At 39.9% G+C, this 19900-nt stretch overlaps 1 protein-coding gene across 6 annotated transcripts in view; it reads left to right on the plus strand.

Annotated features, from left to right (window-relative positions):
- The first annotated feature begins 249 nt into the window (after positions 1-249).
- The window catches only part of AUH (AU RNA binding methylglutaconyl-CoA hydratase), a 155941-nt gene continuing 136290 nt past the window's right edge, over positions 250-19900 (plus strand). The window contains exons 1-4 of one of the 6 annotated variants that reach the window (XM_070590374.1): positions 304-820; positions 1769-1837; positions 10961-11028; positions 11139-11226. In XM_070590374.1, the coding sequence (XP_070446475.1) occupies positions 11026-11028; positions 11139-11226 (91 nt within the window). In that variant the 5' untranslated portion in view covers positions 304-820; positions 1769-1837; positions 10961-11025. Of the gene's footprint in view, positions 841-1768; positions 1838-10960; positions 11029-11138; positions 11227-19900 lie in introns of all 6 variants that reach the window. The other 5 variants (XM_070590375.1, XM_070590370.1, XM_070590373.1 and 2 more) reach the window with 5 other exon arrangements.

Raw genomic sequence — 19900 nt, forward strand, 5'->3', positions numbered from 1 at the left:
AGCCCCTGGAGAGGGGGGAAGCGGCTGCCTCCGGGGAGTTCTCATAGAACACGTTCCCGTAAACTACCGCACAGCCTTGGACGTCCCCTTTCTCCCTGCCTTTGCAGGACAAGCCATCACAGACAGCCAGGCAAGAGAGGCCAAGCGGGGAACCTGGAGCACTGCGTCACCCGGCCTGGGCGGGGCAAGGCGGGGGGCGGGGATAGGGGCGGGGCGAGACGTCGAGGGGCGGGGCCTGGCGCGACTGCGGGGACCCGGGGGCGGGGCCTGGGCGTGCGCGGCAGCGTGCTCACGGCGGGGGCGGGGCAGCAGCCGCAGACCCACGCCGTAAACAGACAACATGGCGGCGGCGCCCGGAGCGCTGGGCGCTTGGCAGGCCGGCCGCGCCCGCCTGGTGGCCGCTTGCTGTGCGCGGCTCGGCCCGGGGTCGAGGCTGCCCGACTCCTTGATGGGCCGGCAGGTCGGCCCGGCGATGTGGGCCCGGGGTTGGGCGCCCGCGGCCGGGGGAGCGGCCCCGCGGAGGGGCTACAGCTCTGAGGTGAAGACGGAGGACGAGCTGCGGGTGCGGTACCTGGAGGAGGAGAACCGAGGTGAGGGGCGCGGCGCGGACGGCCGGCGTCCTAGGAGGGGTCGCCAGGTCGAGTGACCGGGCTGACGTCAGTGTCCGCGAGCGGGCGGCCAAGGCCGTCGCTCCCTCTCCCCCTGTGGCGCCCATTGGTGCCTGCGGCGTCCGGAGGTTACCTGCGAGAGCGGCCCCGCGGCGCCCAGCACGGCGCAGCTCACGCCCTCGTCTCCTGGCGGGCCAAGGTCAATAAGCCGGGTGTGTGATCCTGCTTCCAGGTTGTGTTCTTGCTCTGTCATTGCTTTCTGTCAACTCAGGCATCGGGGAGAGTCTTAGAAGCTGCAGTGAGAATGCACTTTATTATTCTCAGGAATCTTAAAGCCGTTCAGCTGGGGCGGTTTTCCCCCTTGTCCATTTTATCTTAGAAAGTTAGTTTTGGGGGACTCTTCTCCTTCAGTTGAACAGTCGTGAGCCTTTTTTGGTCTTCCAGTTACCAGGCTAGTCTCTGGGGACGCAGTTGTGATGCTGTCGATCTTGCCCTTGAGTTACCTACGGTGGGAGGAGTCAGGTGCATTAGCAGTGCGTACAGTGGGAGGGAGGGCCGGAGAAGGGGGTAGTGCCCTTCGGAGGGATTCCTCTGGAAGCTGGGTTCCTTTCGCTAGCCGGGTTGGGAAAAGCCAAGGGGGTCCTGAAAGGTGGAATAGCAGTTTGCCAGAAGACCAGCCGCTTAATTTTGACGTGCAGTTGCTGAGCACCTGTAACCTGTTAATAAGAAGTGCAAAACGAGTCCTGATTGCTGTCTTTAAGCAGCTGCTGATGCAGTGAGGACGACACTGGTAGTTAAAAGGCGATGCCACCTTTAAAGGCCAGGGGAAAGCACAGGGCTGTAATACCCCCAAGGGGCATATGAGCAGTCATATTTGGGGAGATTCTGAGGGTCAAGTTACGGTTTTGCCAGATAAAACGAGTTCTAAGGCATTCCCTACTAGGCAATGGAATTTGACATTACTGAGGGTTCTTAGGCAAAGTTCTCTGTGCCTTAACTCTCTCACGTCAAACAGGAAAAATAATATCCACTTTGCATGGCTGCTGTAAGGATTAGATGAGAATGTTAGTATAAATTGTCCACTAAGTATCTAGCTTATAGTGAGTGCTCCGGAGTATGATGAGTTACGTCACTTGTTATTTGTTTGTTTATTATTCCAGACAGAGACAAGAGCATGGTCAAAGGCATGGAATGTGAACATGTTTGGTGTTTTGGGGAAATGACATAAGGCAAGTGTGGCTGTAGAGTGGCATGACAGGTAGAATAATGAGAAATTCAGCTGGAAAGTAGATGGGCACTGGGGTGATTAGAGCCGTGAATGGCACCATCTTTTGGGTAAGCTTAGTCTCGCTGGGATTTCACTTACACTAGGTGTTACCAACAGTATGTTGGTTACAAAGAGATTGCAAGTACAGCTAATAATATGCACCGTATTCTGTATTTTTTTGTCTTTATGAGTTAAATGAATGCAAATTGAAAATAAATTTTCCTAAAATGTTTGGAAAGTCCTTAAATTACGATCCAAATGGATCAAAGAGGAGAAATTAGAGCATACAGAAACAATTTAAGAAATTCAGATGTTTTCAGTTACCTGAAATGTAAAAATCAGCTATTAGGAAATTATGGTTTCTTCAGAAAATTGACCCAGCATCCCTTGAGGATTAGCAAGAATGACAGCTCAGGTTGGCTAATACGTGTGCTTTGCCTTGCCTCACTATGGAACCAGCAATAAGCAGTGCAAGGAAGAGCACGAGGTCAAGGATGCTGCAGGTGAAGGCATCTGCCTGATGTCTTTGTTCTCGTAGAGGCAGGTCCAGAATTTGGTGCTCTCAGCAGCCTGCAGGGAATGTGAGAACCCTGGCTCAGAGGAGCCCCAAACTGCTGTCTGCCCCACGGCCTCTCTAGGCTGGGGGAGGTGGGTGAGTGCAGGGTACATCAGCCCTCATCTGTTGTCGGCTTCCGTATTTGTAGTCTGTTGTGGAGGCACAGTTATATAACCAAGTGTCGTCAGTGGTTATTTCTTGCGTTATTGTCCCACCTCCTCAGAGTTTTAGAGCAGCAGTCCTGGTTGTGGTTTACAGAGGTCTCTCCAGGTCCCTACAGCGACCTCCTTTATGGGTCAGCTGGTCTCCAGCCATTCTCCTTCCCAGATTGTTCTTCACACTGGTGCTGGGGTTACTTTTTTTTAAGGCCAAGAATCACCTCTCTCCTCCCTTAAAAACCTCCAGTGGCTTCCTATTGCCTGCAGGCCGTTACAGTTGCCGGCCTTCACAGTCCGTCCATCTCCCTTCATCCACTCCCAAGCTTTGCCTTTTCCTGCTCTTTTCTGTGTCTGCTTCTGCACGCACCTCGTGGGATGACCCCTCCCATCCTCTTACCAGCCTTCTCCCAGTCTGGCAAGCTTCTGCTCATAATTGTGACCCATTTCAAAGATCGTCTTTGTGAACCGTGTTGGAACAACTTCTGGCATTAAGCAAATGCATAATGCAAGTCATCCTCGATACCTGCTCCTTCCTCATCGTTCACATCTCACTTACCATAGAGTTTTCCCCCAGTGTCTTTGGAATCTTCCCACTTTTCTCCATGTTATTCCTTACCGGCACCACTCTTGTCCAAGCCAGCATCCTCTCTCAGGTGGGCTGTTGCAGAGGTCTGCTACCTGGTCTGCCTACATCTACTTGCTTTTCTTTTTTAACAGGTTGGTCCCTTTCATGTTTCCCTCATGTTTTTAGAAATATATTTTGGTATATTTTATGGCATGTGAATTATATCTCAACAAAGAGAGAGTCTGAGATAGATTTCTATTTTTAAAAATCTTTGAGATATAATTCACATATCATAAAATTTGAAATGTACAGTTGCTTTTAGTATATTTACACAGTCGTGTGACCATCACTGTAATGCAATTTTAGAATAATTTATCAGTCCAAAAGAAACCCTGTTCACTTAGCAGTGACTTCCTATTCTCATACTCCCCCACCTCCCGAAATAAGACCTGTTTATCGGCTTTCAGTCTCAATAGATTTGTCTACTCAGGACATTTCATATAAAAAAAATCATATAATATGTGGTCTTTTGTGGCTTCTTTCACTTAGCATTGTTTTCACTGTTCATCTATGTTGTAGCATGTATCAGTGTTCATTCTTTTTACGACTGAATAATATTCCAGTGTATGGCTAGATCACATTTTGTTTATTTGTCATCCATGTACTCTTGGGTTGTCTCCACTTTTTGGATCTTGTGAACAAAGCTGCTTAGAACATTGATGTATAAATTTTTGCAGACATCTGTTTTCACGTTCACTTAGGAGTGGAATTGCTTGGTTATTGGGTCATTAACATTTTGATGAACTACCAAATGTTTCCAAAGTGGCTGCAGCATTTTACATTCCCACCAGCCAGGTCTGAGGGCTTCAATTTCTTCATATCCCGACCAATGCTTGTTATTGTTTATAGCCATCCTGGTGCTTGTGAAGTGATGTCATTGTGGCTTTGATTTGGATTTTCCTAATGATTAATGATGTTGAGTATTTTTTCATGTGCCTTGTGTATGTCTTCTTTAGAGAAATGTCTTCTCAAATCCTTCACCCCTTTTTAAAATTAAGTTTTGTCTTTTTATTGAATTGTAAGAATTCTTTATATATTCTAGATGTAAGTCCCTTATCAGATAACATGACTTGCAAATATTTTCTCCTATTCTGTAAATTGTCTTTTTACTTTTTTTTTGAGGAAGATTGGCCCTGAGCTAAGATCTGCTGCCAATCCTCCTCTTTTTGCTGAGGAAGACTGGCCCTGAGCTAACATGTCTGCCCATCTTCCTCTACTTTATATGTGGGATGCCTGCCACAGCATGGCTTGCCAAACAGTGCATAGGTCTACACCTGAGATCTGAACTGGCAAACCCTGGGCTGCCAAAGCAGAATGTCCAAACTTAACTGCTGTGCCACTGGGCCGGCCCCCCTCTTTTCACTTTCTTAATGGTGTATTTTGAAGAACGTATGTTTTTGATTTTGATGTAGTCCAATTTATCTGTTTCTTTCTTTTGTTGCTGTGCTTTTGGATCATATCTAAGAAACCGTTGCCTAACCCAGGCTCACAGAGATTTATACCTGTTTTCTTCTTAGAGTTTTTTTGTTTTAGCTCTTATATTTGTGTCTGTGATCCATTTTGAGTTAGTTGTTGTATATGGTGTGAGGTGAGGGGTTAACTTCATTCTTTTACTTATGGCTATTCAATGTCCCAGCACTAATAGTTGAAAAGACTATTCCTTCATCACTGGATTGTATTGACACTTGTTGAAAATTAATTGACTGTTAACATGAGTTTGTTTCTGGACTTTCAGTTCTGTTTGTCCACATGTCTGTCTTTATGCCAGTACTATACTGTTTGATTACTGTAGCTTTGTAATAAAATTTGATTTGGATGGTATGAGTCCTCCAACCTCTGTTCTTTTTTAAGATGTTTTGTCTATTCTTGGCTCTTGCATTACCACATGAATTTTAGAATCAGCTTGTGAATTTCTGCAAGAAAGTCGACTGAGATTTTGATGGCAATTGCATTGAATAGGTAGATCAATCTGGGGAGTATTGCCGTCTTAGCAATGGTAAATTTTCTGAATCATGAACATGGGATATTTTTCCATTCAACAATGTTTTGTAGTTTTCAGTTTACAAGTCATGCACTTCTTCTGTTAAATTTATTCCTATTTCATTGTTTTTGGATGCTATTGTAAATGGAAGTGTTTTCTTAATTTCATTTTCAGATTGTTCATTGCTTATGTCTAGTACTACGGTTGTTTTTGTATATTGATCTTGTATCATGCAACTTTGCTTATTTGTTCTCATAGTTTTTTAGTGGATTTCTTAATATTTTGTGTATACAGGATCATGTCATCTGCAATTAGGGATAATTTTACTTCTTCTTTTTCAATCTGGATGCCTTTTATTTCTTTCTCTTGCTTAATCTCCCTGGTTGGAGCCTCCATTACAGTGTTGAATAAAAGTATCAAAGGCAGGCATCCTTGTCTTGTTCCTCATCTTGCAGGGGGAAGCATTCAGTCTTTGACCATTAAGTATGGTGTTAGCTATGGCTTTTTTTGTGGGTAGATGCCCTTTATCACATTGGAGAAGCTTCCATCTATTCATAGTTTAAGTGTTTTTACCATGTTGAATTTTGTCAAATGTTTTTTCTGCATCTATTGAGATGATCATATGATTTATCTTGTTTATCCTGTTGATGTGATGGATTACACTAATTGATTTTCAAATATTGAACCTGTCTTGCATACCTGGAGTCAGTCCCCTCTGGTTGTGGTGTATGATTCTTTTTGTACATTGCTGGATTTGATTTGTGAATATTTTGTTGAGGATTTTTGCATCTGTGTTCATGAGCAATACTGGTCTTTAGTTTTTTGTTCTTGTGATATCTTTGTCTGGTTTTGGTACTAGGGTAATACTGGCTTCATAGAATGAACTAGGAAATGCTCCTTCTGCTTCTATTTTCTAGAAGAGATTTTAGAGAAATTATATCGTTTTTTTCTTTGAATATTTTGGTAGAATTCACCTGTGAAACCGTCTGCATCTGATGCTTTCTGTTTTGGAAGCTTATTAATTATCGATTCAATTTCTGTAATAGACATAGGCCTATTTGGCTTATCTGTTTCTTGTGTGAGTTCTGGTAGATTGTGTCTTTCAAGGAAATGGTCCATTTCATCTAAGTTATCAAATTTGTGGGCATAGAGTTGTTTACAATATTCCTTTATTATGCTTGTGATATCAATGGGATTCAGTGGTGATGACCCTGCTTTCATTTCTGATTTTAGTAATTTGTATTCTCTCTTTTTTTCGTGATTAGCTTAGCTAGAGACTTATCAGTTTACTGATGTTCTTAAAGAATCAACTTCTGCTTTGGTTAATTTTCGTCTTCTGATTTCCTGTTTTCAAATTCGTTGATTTCTGCTGATTTTTACTCTTTTTAAAACTTATTTTAGATTTAATTTGCTCTTTTTTTTTTCTGGTTTCTTAAGGTGGAAGCTTAGATTCTCAATTGTAGATATTTCTTAATATGTGTATTCAATGCTGTAAAATTTCCTCTAAGCACTGCTTTTGCTGCATCCCACAAGTTTTTGATAAGTTGTATTTTCATTTTCATTTAGTTAAAAATATTTTATATTTCTCTTGAGATTTCTTTGTTTACCTGTGTTATTTAGAAGTCTCTTTTTTAATCTCCACGTATTTTGGGATTTTCCTGCTGTCTTTCTGTTACTGATTTCTAGTTTATTTCCTTTGTGATCTAAGAGCTTACTTCAATATGATTTCTATTCTTTTAAATTTGTTAAGGTGTGTTTTTGGCTGAGAATGCAGCCTTATCTTGGTGAATATTCTATATGAACTTGGGAAGAATCTGTATTCTGTTGTTGTTGGATGAAGTATTCTGTATTCAATTAGATCTAGTTGGTTGATGGTGGTGTTCAGTTCAACTATACCCTTAACTGATTCCCTGCCTGCTGTGTCTGTCAGTTACTGACAGAAGTGTGTTGAAGTATACAACTATCTTAGTGAGATAGTCTGTTTCTTCTTGTGATTCTATCAGTTTTTACCTCATGTAATTTGATACTGTATTGTTAGGCACATACACTTTATGGAGAAATGACCCTTTTAAAATTATGAAATGCCCCTTTTTATCCTTGAGCCTATTCCTTGTTCTGAATTATGCTTTCTCTGAAATTGTTACAGCTACTCCTCATTTTCTTTTATTAGTCTTACCATGGTTTTCTTTATCCATCTCTTCACTTTTAGTCAGTCTGTGTCTTTTTAAATTTTTGTGAGGAAGATTGGTCCTGAGCTAACTAACATCTGTTGCCAGTCTTCTTCTTTTTGCTTGAGGAAGGTTGTCCCCGAGCTAACATCTGTGCTCATCTTCCTCTATTTTATGTGGGACGCCACCACAGCATGGCTTGATGAGTGGTGCTAGGTCTGTGCCTGTGAACTCTGGGCTGCTGAAGCAGAGTGTGCAAACTTAACCACTACACCACTGGGCCGACCCCAGTCAGTCTGCATCTTTATATCTAAAGTGGATTTCTCGTACACAATATATAGTTGGGTCTTGTTTTATATCTACTCTGACAGTCTGTGTCTTTTAATTAGTGTATTTAGACCATTCATACCTAAAGTGATTATTGAAATAGTTGGATTATTGTGTATCATAGTTGTAACTAATTTCTATCCATTGCCCTTGTTCTTTATTTTTATCTTCCACTCTTTTTCTGTCTAGTTTCTTCCCTCTCTTAGCACATCAGTTATACTGGTTAAAAATTTTTGTTTGTATTTGTTGTCCTGGTGTTTGCAATATGTATTTACGCTGATCCAAGTCCACTTTCAAATGACATTATGTCACTTCATGGCAGTAAAAGTATAAATGAGTATTCCTATTTCTTCCCTCCCTTCCCTCATAACATTGCTGTCATTCATTTCCCTTTCCATAAGCTACACTCACTCAGTACATTGTTACTATTATTTTGAACAAATTGTTACTTAGATCAATTAAGAATTATAAGTCAAAAAGAACTTTGAAATTTTTTTAGTAGGTCTCTTGTTAGCAGTGGTTGGATGTATAATTGTGAATATATTTAGAGCAAATGAAAAAATATATTGTTGTTGTTGGGAGCCAGACTTTTCATTATGGTAGAAGAGGGAAAGTACAGATATGGGCTGGGAAAGATGAGGAAGAATCCTGTTATGTGGGATTTGAATTGGAGTTGTCAGGACAAATTTATGAGTTCCAATAAATCTAAAAACCCTAAGTATATTATCATGTACATAGGTATAGTCCCTAGCTGTGTCATGGAAACAGTCTAAAAGCAGTGGTGCCACAGTAGCAGTGGATATATCTAATGACCACATCTTGGTTTCTAAATACTATTCCCCCACTAAAGGAAGCCAGGGTTCTTTGGAGAAATGGCTGATTTCAGATCTGGAGCAGGGAAAGTGAAAGGGGAGCCTGGAATATCTTTGTGGGTCAGAAAGCAAGGAAGTGCTCAAATACTAAAAGGAAGCTGTCAGAAGGACAGAAACATGTCAGATACTAGAAGGAACATGTCAGGAGGATATAGAAACATGTCAAATACTAAAAGGAACATGTCAGGAGGATATGGAAACATGTCACTTATAGAAGGAACATGTCAGAAGGACAGAAACATGTCAAATACTAGAAGGAACCTGTCAGAAGGACATAGAAACATGTCACTTATAGAAGGAACGTGTCAGAAGGACTTAAACTTACAAGGGCACCCACTCGCCACATGTAGAATAATTCGAACATTAAAAATAATAGAAATGGGGGCTGGCCCCGTGAGGTAGTGGTTAAGTTCCGCATGCTCTGCTTTGGTGGCCTGGGGTTCGTGGGTTTGATTCCCGGCATGGACTGACACACCACTCATTAAGTCATGCTGTGGCAGCGTCCCACATACAAGATGGAGGAAGATGGGCATGGTTGTTAACTCAGGGCCAATCTTCCTCACCAAAAACAAAACAAAACAAAAAGGTAAAGGATTATAGTACCTTGAATAAAGAATCCATGAAGCCATAGTGATACTCAAAATAGTGGGGAGAGAACTTTTCTTTTTTTCTTTTGAATAAGATTAGCTCTGAGCCAACATCTGTGCCAGTCTTCCTCTGTTTTGTATATGAATTGCCACCACAGCATGGCTGACGAGTGGTGTAGGTCCGCCCCTGGGATCCAAACGCGTGAACCCAGGCTGCTGAAGCAGAGTGCACTGAACTTACGTGCTATGCCACAGGGCTGGCCCAGAGAACTTGGTTTTGTAAAGAATGGTAGGATGATAGAAAATCACCATTTTGGAATCACCAATGTAGTAATAAAGGAATTATCATGGCAGTGTGAGATATGGACCCTTTATCTTTTTCCAAATGGGACTCCAGTTCCCCCAACACCATTTATTCATCTTTATCCCAGCTGATTTGAAAGGCCATTTGTATCGTAAACTGAATTTCCGTCTGGGTTTTGTGTTCTGCTTTATGCTCTCCACAGATGTTGTGCCTCTGCGTTACTTTGTGAGTAAAGCTCTGGGTTGTGTTTTAATATATGGTGGGGCCAGGGACTCCCTCCTTCACCTTTGCTCTTCTTTGTTCTTTATTTTCTTGGCTCTTCCTACATGGTTATTTTTCCACACGAATTTTGGAATCTTCATGTCGAGTTCCAGAAAAAGGGCCTGTTGATATTTTTATTGGGGTTGTGTTGGATTTATAAATTAGGGAAATATTTATGATACTGTTTTTTCTGATATAAAAACATGGTATGTGTTTCAGTTTTTTCAGTTCTACTTTTTTTAGGAGAGTGTCCATCAGTAGGCTTATGTTAGGTGTAGCCCATGTCAGCCTCCCTGACTCCTGGTTGTTCATAAAAATGGGTATTTCTTCTCAGTGTAGCTTGTAAGTGGTAGTCTTCTTTCTTTCTCTTTTTTTCCTTACTTGAAGACTGTTGTTTCTGAATATGTTAATTTCATGTATGATCTTTTTTTGGTGGTAGTTTTTATTTGATTCTTTTGGGGTTTTTAGATTTATAGTCATCATATGTTAATGAATTTCCAAGTTCTTTCTAAGATTTGGCTCTTATAAAAATCGCTGTGGTCCTTGTGCATTTCTACTTGTGTTCATGTGAAGGAGTTCTGGATCATTTCAGAATATTTTTAGTGTAGGTTCTTACTACTCTCGTAGCATTTTAAGGAGTCTGAATTATAGACATCGTTTATCAAAAGTATTCTTTCTGTCAGTGGTTTTCAGTACTTTGTGTTTTACATGTGATTTGTTAGTAATAACAGTTAACTTACTGAAGTTTGCAAAGTTTCTGAAGTAAGATATTGTATATGCTTATGGTGAAGTTACAAAGGAAAAGGCAGTAGTGGAGGGCGCCGCCCCTTCACCTTCAGGCCCTTTCCTCAAAAGCAAAGACTTTAAACATCTCTTGAGTCCTTGCTGGGAATGATAATTCTATTCTGTCTGTCTTATGTGTGTTACCTATGTAATTATTTTTATAGATAGTCTCTGGATTCCTTTGATGTAAGATAAGAAAATGTTTGCTGTTCTATTTCTTTCATCTTTTATCTTCTGATTTCTGGCACTAGATTGATTTTATAAATATGTTATAAATACCACATTCTTTAAAAATATGCTTATCTTGAAAAGGAAGGTAAAATGAAAATAAGGATAAAGCTCTTGGAGTGAACCTCAAGGAGGTGGTGGATTTCCTGAGTCCCGAGTTAACAGCGATGTGTGTGGGGGTCTGTCCCCTGAGTACCTCACTAACTCAAGTGCTTCTGCTTTTTTTCTTAACTAGGAATTGTGGTGCTTGGAATAAACAGAGCTTATGCCAAAAATTCATTCAGTAAAAATCTTATAAAAATGGTGAGTGTAAAGATTAAACTGTTTGCTTCTACTATTAAGATACAATGTTGACATCAATCTGAAAATGATTTTTCCCATTTTCCCTCCTTACTCTCCCTATTTCTGTTTAGCTCTCAAAAGCTGTGGATGCTCTAAAATCTGATAAGAAAGTGCGGACCATAATAGTCAGGAGTGAAGTCCCAGGGATATTCTGTGCTGGTATGTAAATAAATTTTATTGTGAAATTAAGCTGTAGTTTAATTTTTGTCAGCAATAGCCTATTTTCCATTATAAAATCTTTTGTGGTTTGAATTCCATTACCAACAGTTCCTCTTGGTCTGTTTTTTACTGTTTTACAAGAGAAAAAATGCTTTGTTAGTATTAGAAAGAAACTTTTGCATCACGTGGATTGTTGTGGAAGTTGAAAAATTAATTTGAGCCATTAAAATATTTGTTTGTAATACATGAGTAATATTTATGAAAGATCAGCTGGGAAGGAAAAATTGAATCTCCCACCCACAACAATATGCTCTGTGTTTATTAGTTGCTCAAAAGATAGTGTAATTGACTAGGACTAGCTGCCCCAGTACAAAGTGTTAAGTATAGACATTGGTTTGAAGGTTGGTGTTTGTAGTAGTGCCCACTTAAGTGTGTGTCCACGGATTGTATTTTTAAATTGGTATCTACAGTGGCATAAGATGTTTTTTTTCCTGTTTGTACTGTATTACCAAAAGCTAAAGATTAAGTTGTGTTGCATTTTCCATATTTGTAAGTAATTCTGAGCCATGAGATTGAATGAATCTGTTTCAACTAGTAAAAAATGTAGATGATTAAAAAAATGCTGATAACATGCAGAGTCATTGTAATTTGATAAGCAAATGAAGGTAGAAGTTGGCTGAAGCATAAATGAATTTTTTTTCAGTAAAAATATGAAGGGGAGGGGCTGGCCCCGTGGCTGAGTGGTTAAGTTCGCGTGCTCTGCTGCAGGTGGCCCAGTGTTTCCTTGGTTCAAATCCTGGGCGTGGACATGGCACTGCTCATCAAACCACGCTGAGGCAGCATCCCACATGCCACAACTAGAAGGACCCACAGCTAACAATATACAACTGTGTACTGGGGGGCTTTGGGGAGAAAAAGATAAAATCTTTAAAAAAAAAGATATGAAGGGGATAATCCCCTTGAGGTAATCAAACATTTGAGGCAATGACGTACAGAATTTTATTCATGAAACAAGTATTTATTGAGCATTCAGAGTTTACTCGGAACAAGGCTGAGGACATGGGGGATTATTTCTAGACAGAGTGTTTTTAGAGGTGTTTTAGTTGTGGCCAATGTTCTTTGGTTTCATTCTTAAGGGCGCTCAGGTTTTCAAGCTTTGTACTCTGGCTTCCGCCTTAAAATACTGCAGAATTTACGTTATTAGGAACACCCAGTGTAACTGAGTTATCTTTGCCTTTTGGTGTGTTTAGTGTCCCTCAAAGGGTTAGGTGGTTTACTCCAGTTTGGGGGTCAGAGAGTGGGGTCCCTGTCCTGGCTGCCTGGGTGACGGTGTCCCGCAGTCCAGGCTTCTGCTTTCTGTGAGTGACGCTGTCTGCCTGGCGGGGTTGTCAGAGGCTTCCGTGTGACAGGGTGTGTACAACACAGTGCGGTCGTCATGCATGATAGCTGTTGCTAGTTGTTATAAGGGCTTTACGTGTATTTTATTTTTTTTGTTAAACAATATGAAAAACTTATATCGAGAGAATTAGGATTCTTGTATCTGACTTTAGGACCAGGTGAATATGTGTCCAGGTGACTGAATCTAATGCCATGACTGATGGTTGTGAGGTCACTGCACTTCAGTCCTCGTATTGGGAAGACGTGGAGCAGTTTGGGGGCCTTTAAGGAAGGCCCAATTTTATGAATCTTTGAGGAGTGATAGTTATATTGTGAAGGCAGAATAACACTTCAAAAATAAATGTTAATGATCATACCGGCATTATTGTTTTTCTGTTGGTAGTAGGTTTTGTAATTATGACACTATAATTACTGATAGAATTCTTTTTATTTTACATATTCTTTTGCTGCTCAATTGTTTGGCATCTCTGCGTTATTAATATTCTTTGAAAACGACTTTAATGCTTTAGCACAGTTTACAGCTAGCTTTTCTAGGTTGCCTTTTTGGGGACTTATTAAGTAATATACCAGATGCTTTTTACCAAATTAACAAGTTATTCTTGAATACTTTTTTCCAAGGGTTAATCAAATCTATTTTATTTGCTCTATGTGCTTTTTTATTTTTAATTTTTTTTGAGGAAGATTAGCCCTCAGCTAACATCCACTGCCAATCCTCCTCTTTTTGCTGAGGAATACTGGCCGTGAGCTAACATCTGTGCCCATCTTCCTCTACTTTATATGTGGGACGCCTGCCACATTGTGGCTTGACAAGCAGTGCGTAGGTTTGCACCTGGGCTCCGAACCAGCGACCCACCAGGCTGGCCCCTGCTCTATGTGCTTTTAAACTTTTGCATGATCACGGTAATCATAAGGTTTGTTACTCTATTTTGTAAAAAAAATCGCTGTTTGAGTTATAGAAGAATTGGGCCAAATCATTTATTTTAGTAACTGAATGTATATGATGGAACCATTCTTTTGAATTTCTCTGAAAGATTTTCTTTTCTTACATATATTTGAAACAGGCAGTTTAGTAGGTCTGTTTTATTAATATGTACTCTTACGTGTAAATCCAGATAAATAAAATTTCTTTATGTAGTTAAAAAAAATATTTAAATTTATAGCCTATATTATTATAAAAATCTTAATTTTAATCAGGCCTCATTTATTGGTTGTTGTTGAAAAATACAGTCTTTCAGATAATTAGAACTTTAATTTCTATTCTGAACTAGTAATACTCAAAAACAGTGTACTCATTTGTTGATTATTCTCTTAACTCCCCCAACCCCTTAAAGTTACTCATTTTCCCTCTTTGCTTTCTGCCCCCCCCCACCAAAGGTTTCTCTTCTCCATACATCTGTATTCAAGTGGCACCTTGTTTCTTGCCAAAAACTTAAAGCTTATGAAGTGGTCTTACCTCAAATTTCTTGAGAAGGGGAACTTCTCTTTTTCTTCTTTGAAAATCGTCTTTTACGTTATCAGAACTGCACATAATGGGGACTCAGCATGTGTTTGCTGAGATTAATCCGCCTTTAAACTGTGCTGTGATTCACTGGTGCTTTTTTTAGGGACTGCTGGGATGTGTTAAGCTGTTCCTCTGAAGTGTCTCACACTCCTCTTCAGTGATAGTATCTCTGGCTCTTGACTTTGGTTTATTTTTTTTGTGTCCTTTTTCTAATATGCTGGAAAAAACAGATAATTAAGCACTATTAAAGTGACCCCTACTTGCATTGGAGGTTGGACTGTGATTTCTGGCTTCCCATTTAAATCTATTATTTAGAATCAGCAACCATCTTTCACTTACATTTAAATTTTTTAAATCAAATTTCAGTTTTAAAAAAGGTAGTAGGTCAAAATGTATGAAATGTAAAAAAAGTATGAGAAAATATACAAAAGGAGAAGTCCTGCTGTCACCTCCCTCTCTCCATCACTTCTCCCCTAATAAAAATAGCAGTGGTGGTGATTTTCTATTTTATCCTTCTAATATTGCATTATGCAGATGCATACAAATACACATAAATATACAGATGCACTCAGTGGAGTGGTAAGGAACTATTTACAGTGATAAGATGAAGACCGCATTGTAGTGTGGAACACATGAGAGAGAGCAGTGTATAAATGTTGTGCCCATTATGACGATAGCTGTGGAAACTGTCTGCAAATAAGATCACGGATTAGGAGTGATATTTTCTCTTCTCTGTCTTCAAACTTTCTGCAATAGTAATTGTGTTATAGTAATAAATTATATTCGGGGAATATATGCAAAGTAAATAATTTAGAAAAAATGACCAAGTGTATTAGTGTATTTTTTGGTTTTGGTAACTAAAATTGTGACATTAACTGAGTTTCTAAATTATTGTCAAAACATTCGAGAGGAAAAATTTTGGAACAAAAAGACCTTTTAGAGAGATTCAGGTGCTTTCATTTTACAGACTCCCTGTGAGGTTGAGGGCCTGGGACAGGTGGTGGCCTAACTCGAACTACTTCCCCTGACTCCTGGGGCAGGGTTTCTGTGCTGTACCAGTGATTTCTAATTTCTTGGAGTATGACGCCTCCTTTTTAAGTTCTGAAAATCTCAGGTACTTATATATTATAGTGGTCCTACGTTGATTGAGAAGATGTGTAATGTCAAAATGCCACTCCAGATATAGTAATGTATTTAAATGAATTTTCTCTTATTAATGACAATGATATCTGGATAGAGAAAAAAAATGTATCGTAGTTATCATGGCTGCAGACAGTGTTTCCTATACATATATGTTTTCAGATACCATGCCATACCCTAGGCATGACTCAGGTTAGAACACTGCTTCTGGCTACGTAGACTGGATAAGAGATTGTTCTGAATGTGTGCTGTCTCACCTGCATGTTCTAGAAAGTATTTATTCATTTAAAAATTTTACCTTGTTTCTTACACGCAAACACACACAAAGTGAAACTGAAATAATTCTGCTATTTCAAAATGTTTAGGTAGTCAAAATTTTAATATATTACCTATGATGAAATTATGAAAAAGTCCTTTTGGCCAGGCTACTGCATTGGATGTAAATGTGTAACCCTAGCCATATATTTATATTTGTTCTTTTGAGTGTTCTGACACTAAGTAGCAAAGTACATATGTATTGTTTTTACCATAAAATTTTTGAAAGGAAATTTTATGAGAAATTACTGAGACTGAGGATTTTTTCCTTTGAAATTCCTAAAATAGATTATAAACAATTCTTGATAATTGATTCCTGTATGTAGAACTCTAAATGGAGTGTTTCACTGAACTATAGTAGTGTGGGTTTTTTAAAAAAGTAAAGATAGTTTTGCTTCTGCTTTTGAATTCTAGTAAATTTTGTTCTGACTAAAAACTTCTGACTGAAATTGTCAACATTCTTTATTGAATATTGTGTGTATTGTTCAAATGGATACAGATGTCATGAGATGGTTAGATATGTGGGGACCTCTGACTACTGAAGTTATCTCTAAAGTATTGTTTCAGAATCTCAGGTTAACTTATATTTCTGTATTTGACTGTTAGTCCTTTAGAGAGTTTGATTGATAGATAAAGTGCAAGGATAGATACCCACAAATTTGTATTAGCTTAATAGGGTTCTTTTGTTGTATATCATTTTTTGGAATTAAAAAAAATCTTCTTTATAGTGGTATGAATTACTTGGAAAAAAAGTCCCAGTTTTAAGTATGTAATTGATGAGTTTTGACAGGTTTTAAACCATGATCACAGTTGTGATATAGAACATGTTCATCACTTAAAAAGCTTTCCTGTGCCCATCCTTCCCTTACTCTGACGCCTTAAAGTGCTGATCTCCTTGCTATTACCATAGGTTTGTCTCTTCTAGGATGTCTTGTAAATGGAATCCTGCTGTAGGTGGGCTTTTCTATCTGGCTTCCTTCACTTAGCATAATGCTTTGAGGTTCACTCGTGTTGTATGTTTCAGTACTTTGGTCTTATTGCTGAGTATTCATTTTATACGCTGAGTAGTCCATTGTATGGGGTATCCCACAGTTTCTCTCTTTAGCAGTTAATGGTAATTTGGGTTTTTCCAATATTTTGACTTTTGTAAATACCGCTTCTATAAACATTCACACATCTTTTTGTGAACTTTTTTTTGTTTCTCTTGGGTAAATACTTGAGAGTAGAATTACTGGGTTTTATTATGACTGTATAATTTGTTTTATAAGAAACTGCCACCTGTTTTCTAGAGAGGCTGTGCCATTTTGCATTCCCACCAGCAATAAATGAGAGTTCTAGATGTTCCACATCCTTGTCAACACTTGATATTGTCAGTCTTTTTAATTTTAGACATCCCAGTGGATAGGTAGTTATATGTCATTATGATTTTAGTTTGCATTTCTGTAATGAATAATGATTTTGAGCGTGTTTTTACTGCACAAAGGGCACCATCTGCTCTCTGCATTCAAAAACCAATTGTCAGCAGGCAAGATGGTGGCAGAGAAGGGGCATTTTATTAAGCAATAACCCAGCAAATTGGAAGATGGGGGGAGTGGTGTCCTAAAGAACCATCTTAAGGGGGCGCAGAATCCTGCAGCAGTTATACAGGCCAGTGGGCAGTAGGGGAAGGGGTTAGGAATGTTGACCCTCTGGTGCTACAGACTGGGAGTTGCCACACCAGATCTTTCAGTTGTCATTGATGATGGCTATCAGCATAGACAGTGTCCGGGAGGTCATCACATTCCTGAGAAACTCAAAAGAACAAACTTACCATCTTATCACAGCTGGGAGGTACATACACGAGCAGGGGTCATAAAATCCACAGAGCAGGTGGATCTCCTGGAGGGTGCAGATCCAGCTGGGTTAGTCAGAGGTCATTCAAAGTTACAATATGGTTTCTTTTCTACAGTATGGCTTCCCTTATGTCAATCTTGTGTTGAGCCAGTATCATTGTTTTCTGGTGCTTTTTTGTCACGTGTGTATCTTTTTTGGTGAAGTCTTTATTTAGATCTTTTGCCCGTATTTTTATTAGGTTGTCTTCTTATTGAGTTGCAGAGTTCTTTATATATTCTTGATACAAGGCCTTTATCTGATATATGTTTTACAAGTATTTTCTCCCACTCTGTGGCTTTCCTTCTTTTTAAGTGTTTTGAAGAACAAAAGTTTTTCAATTGACGTCATCTTTATCAATTTGTCTTCTTTTATGGTTTATCCCTATTTTGTGAACTAAGAAATGTTATCTTACTCCAGATGTTATCCTACAAAGACTTTCTCAAACTATGTTTTCTTATAGAAGTTTTTTAGTTTTTATGTTTTACATGTAGACCTATCATGCATTCTGAGTTAATTTTTGTGTATGTTGCAAGATGTGGATTTAATTATTATGGTATAATAAAATATATATTTGGTCCTTCCCTGTGTTCCTGGCATGGAGCTCTTAAAACCCTGGGAATTTCCTGAGTGATAAGAGTGCCTTTTGTATACTAATGAGATGACTCAAGGCATCGGCCCCTAGCTAGCGTTAGCATGGGGGCTGGTTGCCAGAAAAATCAACCCTGGGGTTACAGGGTTAGAACTTTCAGCCCTGGGGCTGGCCCCATGGCTGAGTGGTTAAGTTTGTGCACTCCTTCGGCAGCCCAGGGTTCCCTGGTTAGGATCCTGGGTGCAGACCTACACCCTGCTCATCAAGCCATGCTGTGGCAGCATCCCACATAAAAGAACTAGAATGACTTGCAACTAGGATATACAACTATATACTGGGGGCTTTGGGGAGGAAAAAAAAGAAAGCTTGGCAACAGTTGTTAGCTCAGGGCCAGTCTTGCTCAAAACAAACAAACAACAACAAAAAGAATTGAGGAAAACAAAACAAAAAAGAATTTCAGCCCCTCTCCGCCAACCTGTGGAGAGGGGAGAGGGGTGGGAGACTGAGTTCAATCACCAATGGCCAATAATGTAATTAATTGTGCCTGTGTAATCAAAACTCCATAAAAACCCATAAACAGTGGGGTTTGGGAGTTTCCAGGTTGGTGAACACATCAGTGTGCTGGGAGGGTGATGTGCCCAGAGAGAACATGGTAGCTCTGTGGCCCCTCTCCCCAAACTTTGCCCTATGCGTCTCTTCCTTTTGGCTGTTCCTGAGTTGTATCCTTTACAATAAACCAGTAACTGTAAGTACAGTCATGCACCACATAACGACATTTTGGTTAATGATGGACCGTATGTACAATGGTAGTCCTTGAAAATTAGTATCATATAGCCTCAGTATGTAGCAGGCTGTACCATCTAGGTTTGTGTAAGTATACTCTATGATGTTCCCACAATGATGAAATTGTGTAATGTCGCATTTCTCAGAATGCATCCCTGTTGTTAAGTGTTTTCCTCCGTTCTGTGAGTCATTCTAGTGAATTCTTGAACCTGAGGAGGGGTTTGTGGGAACTCTTGACTTTATAGCTAGTTGTTCAGATGTATGGGTGGCCCCTGGGACTTGTGACTGGCATTTGAAGTGAAAGCAGTCTCATGGGACTGAGCCCGTAATCTGTAGGGTCTGTGATAACTTCAGGAGTTAGCATCAGTGTTGAATTGAGTTGTTGGACACCCAGTTGGTGTCAGAGAATTGGGGAATTGGTCTGGAAAACCTTCACACATTTGGTGTCGGGATGGGATCTGCCCTACTGACTCAGTGAACTCAGGAAAGGGCTTTACTTACTGTTACTGCTTTATTATAAAGGATACAGCCCGGAAACAGCCACATGGTAGAACGCATAGGGCAAGATCGAGGTGGAGGGTGTTGCAGAGCTGCCATGCCCTGCTGGGCATGCCACCCTGCCAGCACATGTGCTCAGCAACCTGGAAGCTCCCTGAACCCCACTGTTTATGGTTTTCTTATGGCGTTTTCGTTACACAGACACCATTGGCTAAATCATTGGCCGTTGTGATGGAACTCAATCTCTGGCCCCTCTTCTCTCCCCAGAAGTTGAGGGGTGGGGCTGAAAGTTCCAACCCTCTAATCATGGCTTTGTCTTTGTGGTGACCAGCCTCCATCCTGAAGCTATTAAGGGGCTCTCCAGCAGTCACCTCATTAACATAAACTCGCGTCTGGTTGAGAGGGGCTTGTTATGGATAAAAATAGGAAACACTTGTGTCACTTATGAAATTCCAAGGATTTTAAGAGCTCTGTTCCAGTTTCCCACGACAAAGATCACATATATTTTTTATTATACCACAGGAATTTTTTTGTTTTTTTGCATATGCATATCCAGTTCTTCCAGCACCATTTATTGA

Source organism: Equus przewalskii, chromosome 22 (assembly GCF_037783145.1).
Source record: "Equus przewalskii isolate Varuska chromosome 22, EquPr2, whole genome shotgun sequence".
In the NCBI taxonomy this organism is placed as follows: domain Eukaryota; kingdom Metazoa; phylum Chordata; class Mammalia; order Perissodactyla; family Equidae; genus Equus; species Equus przewalskii.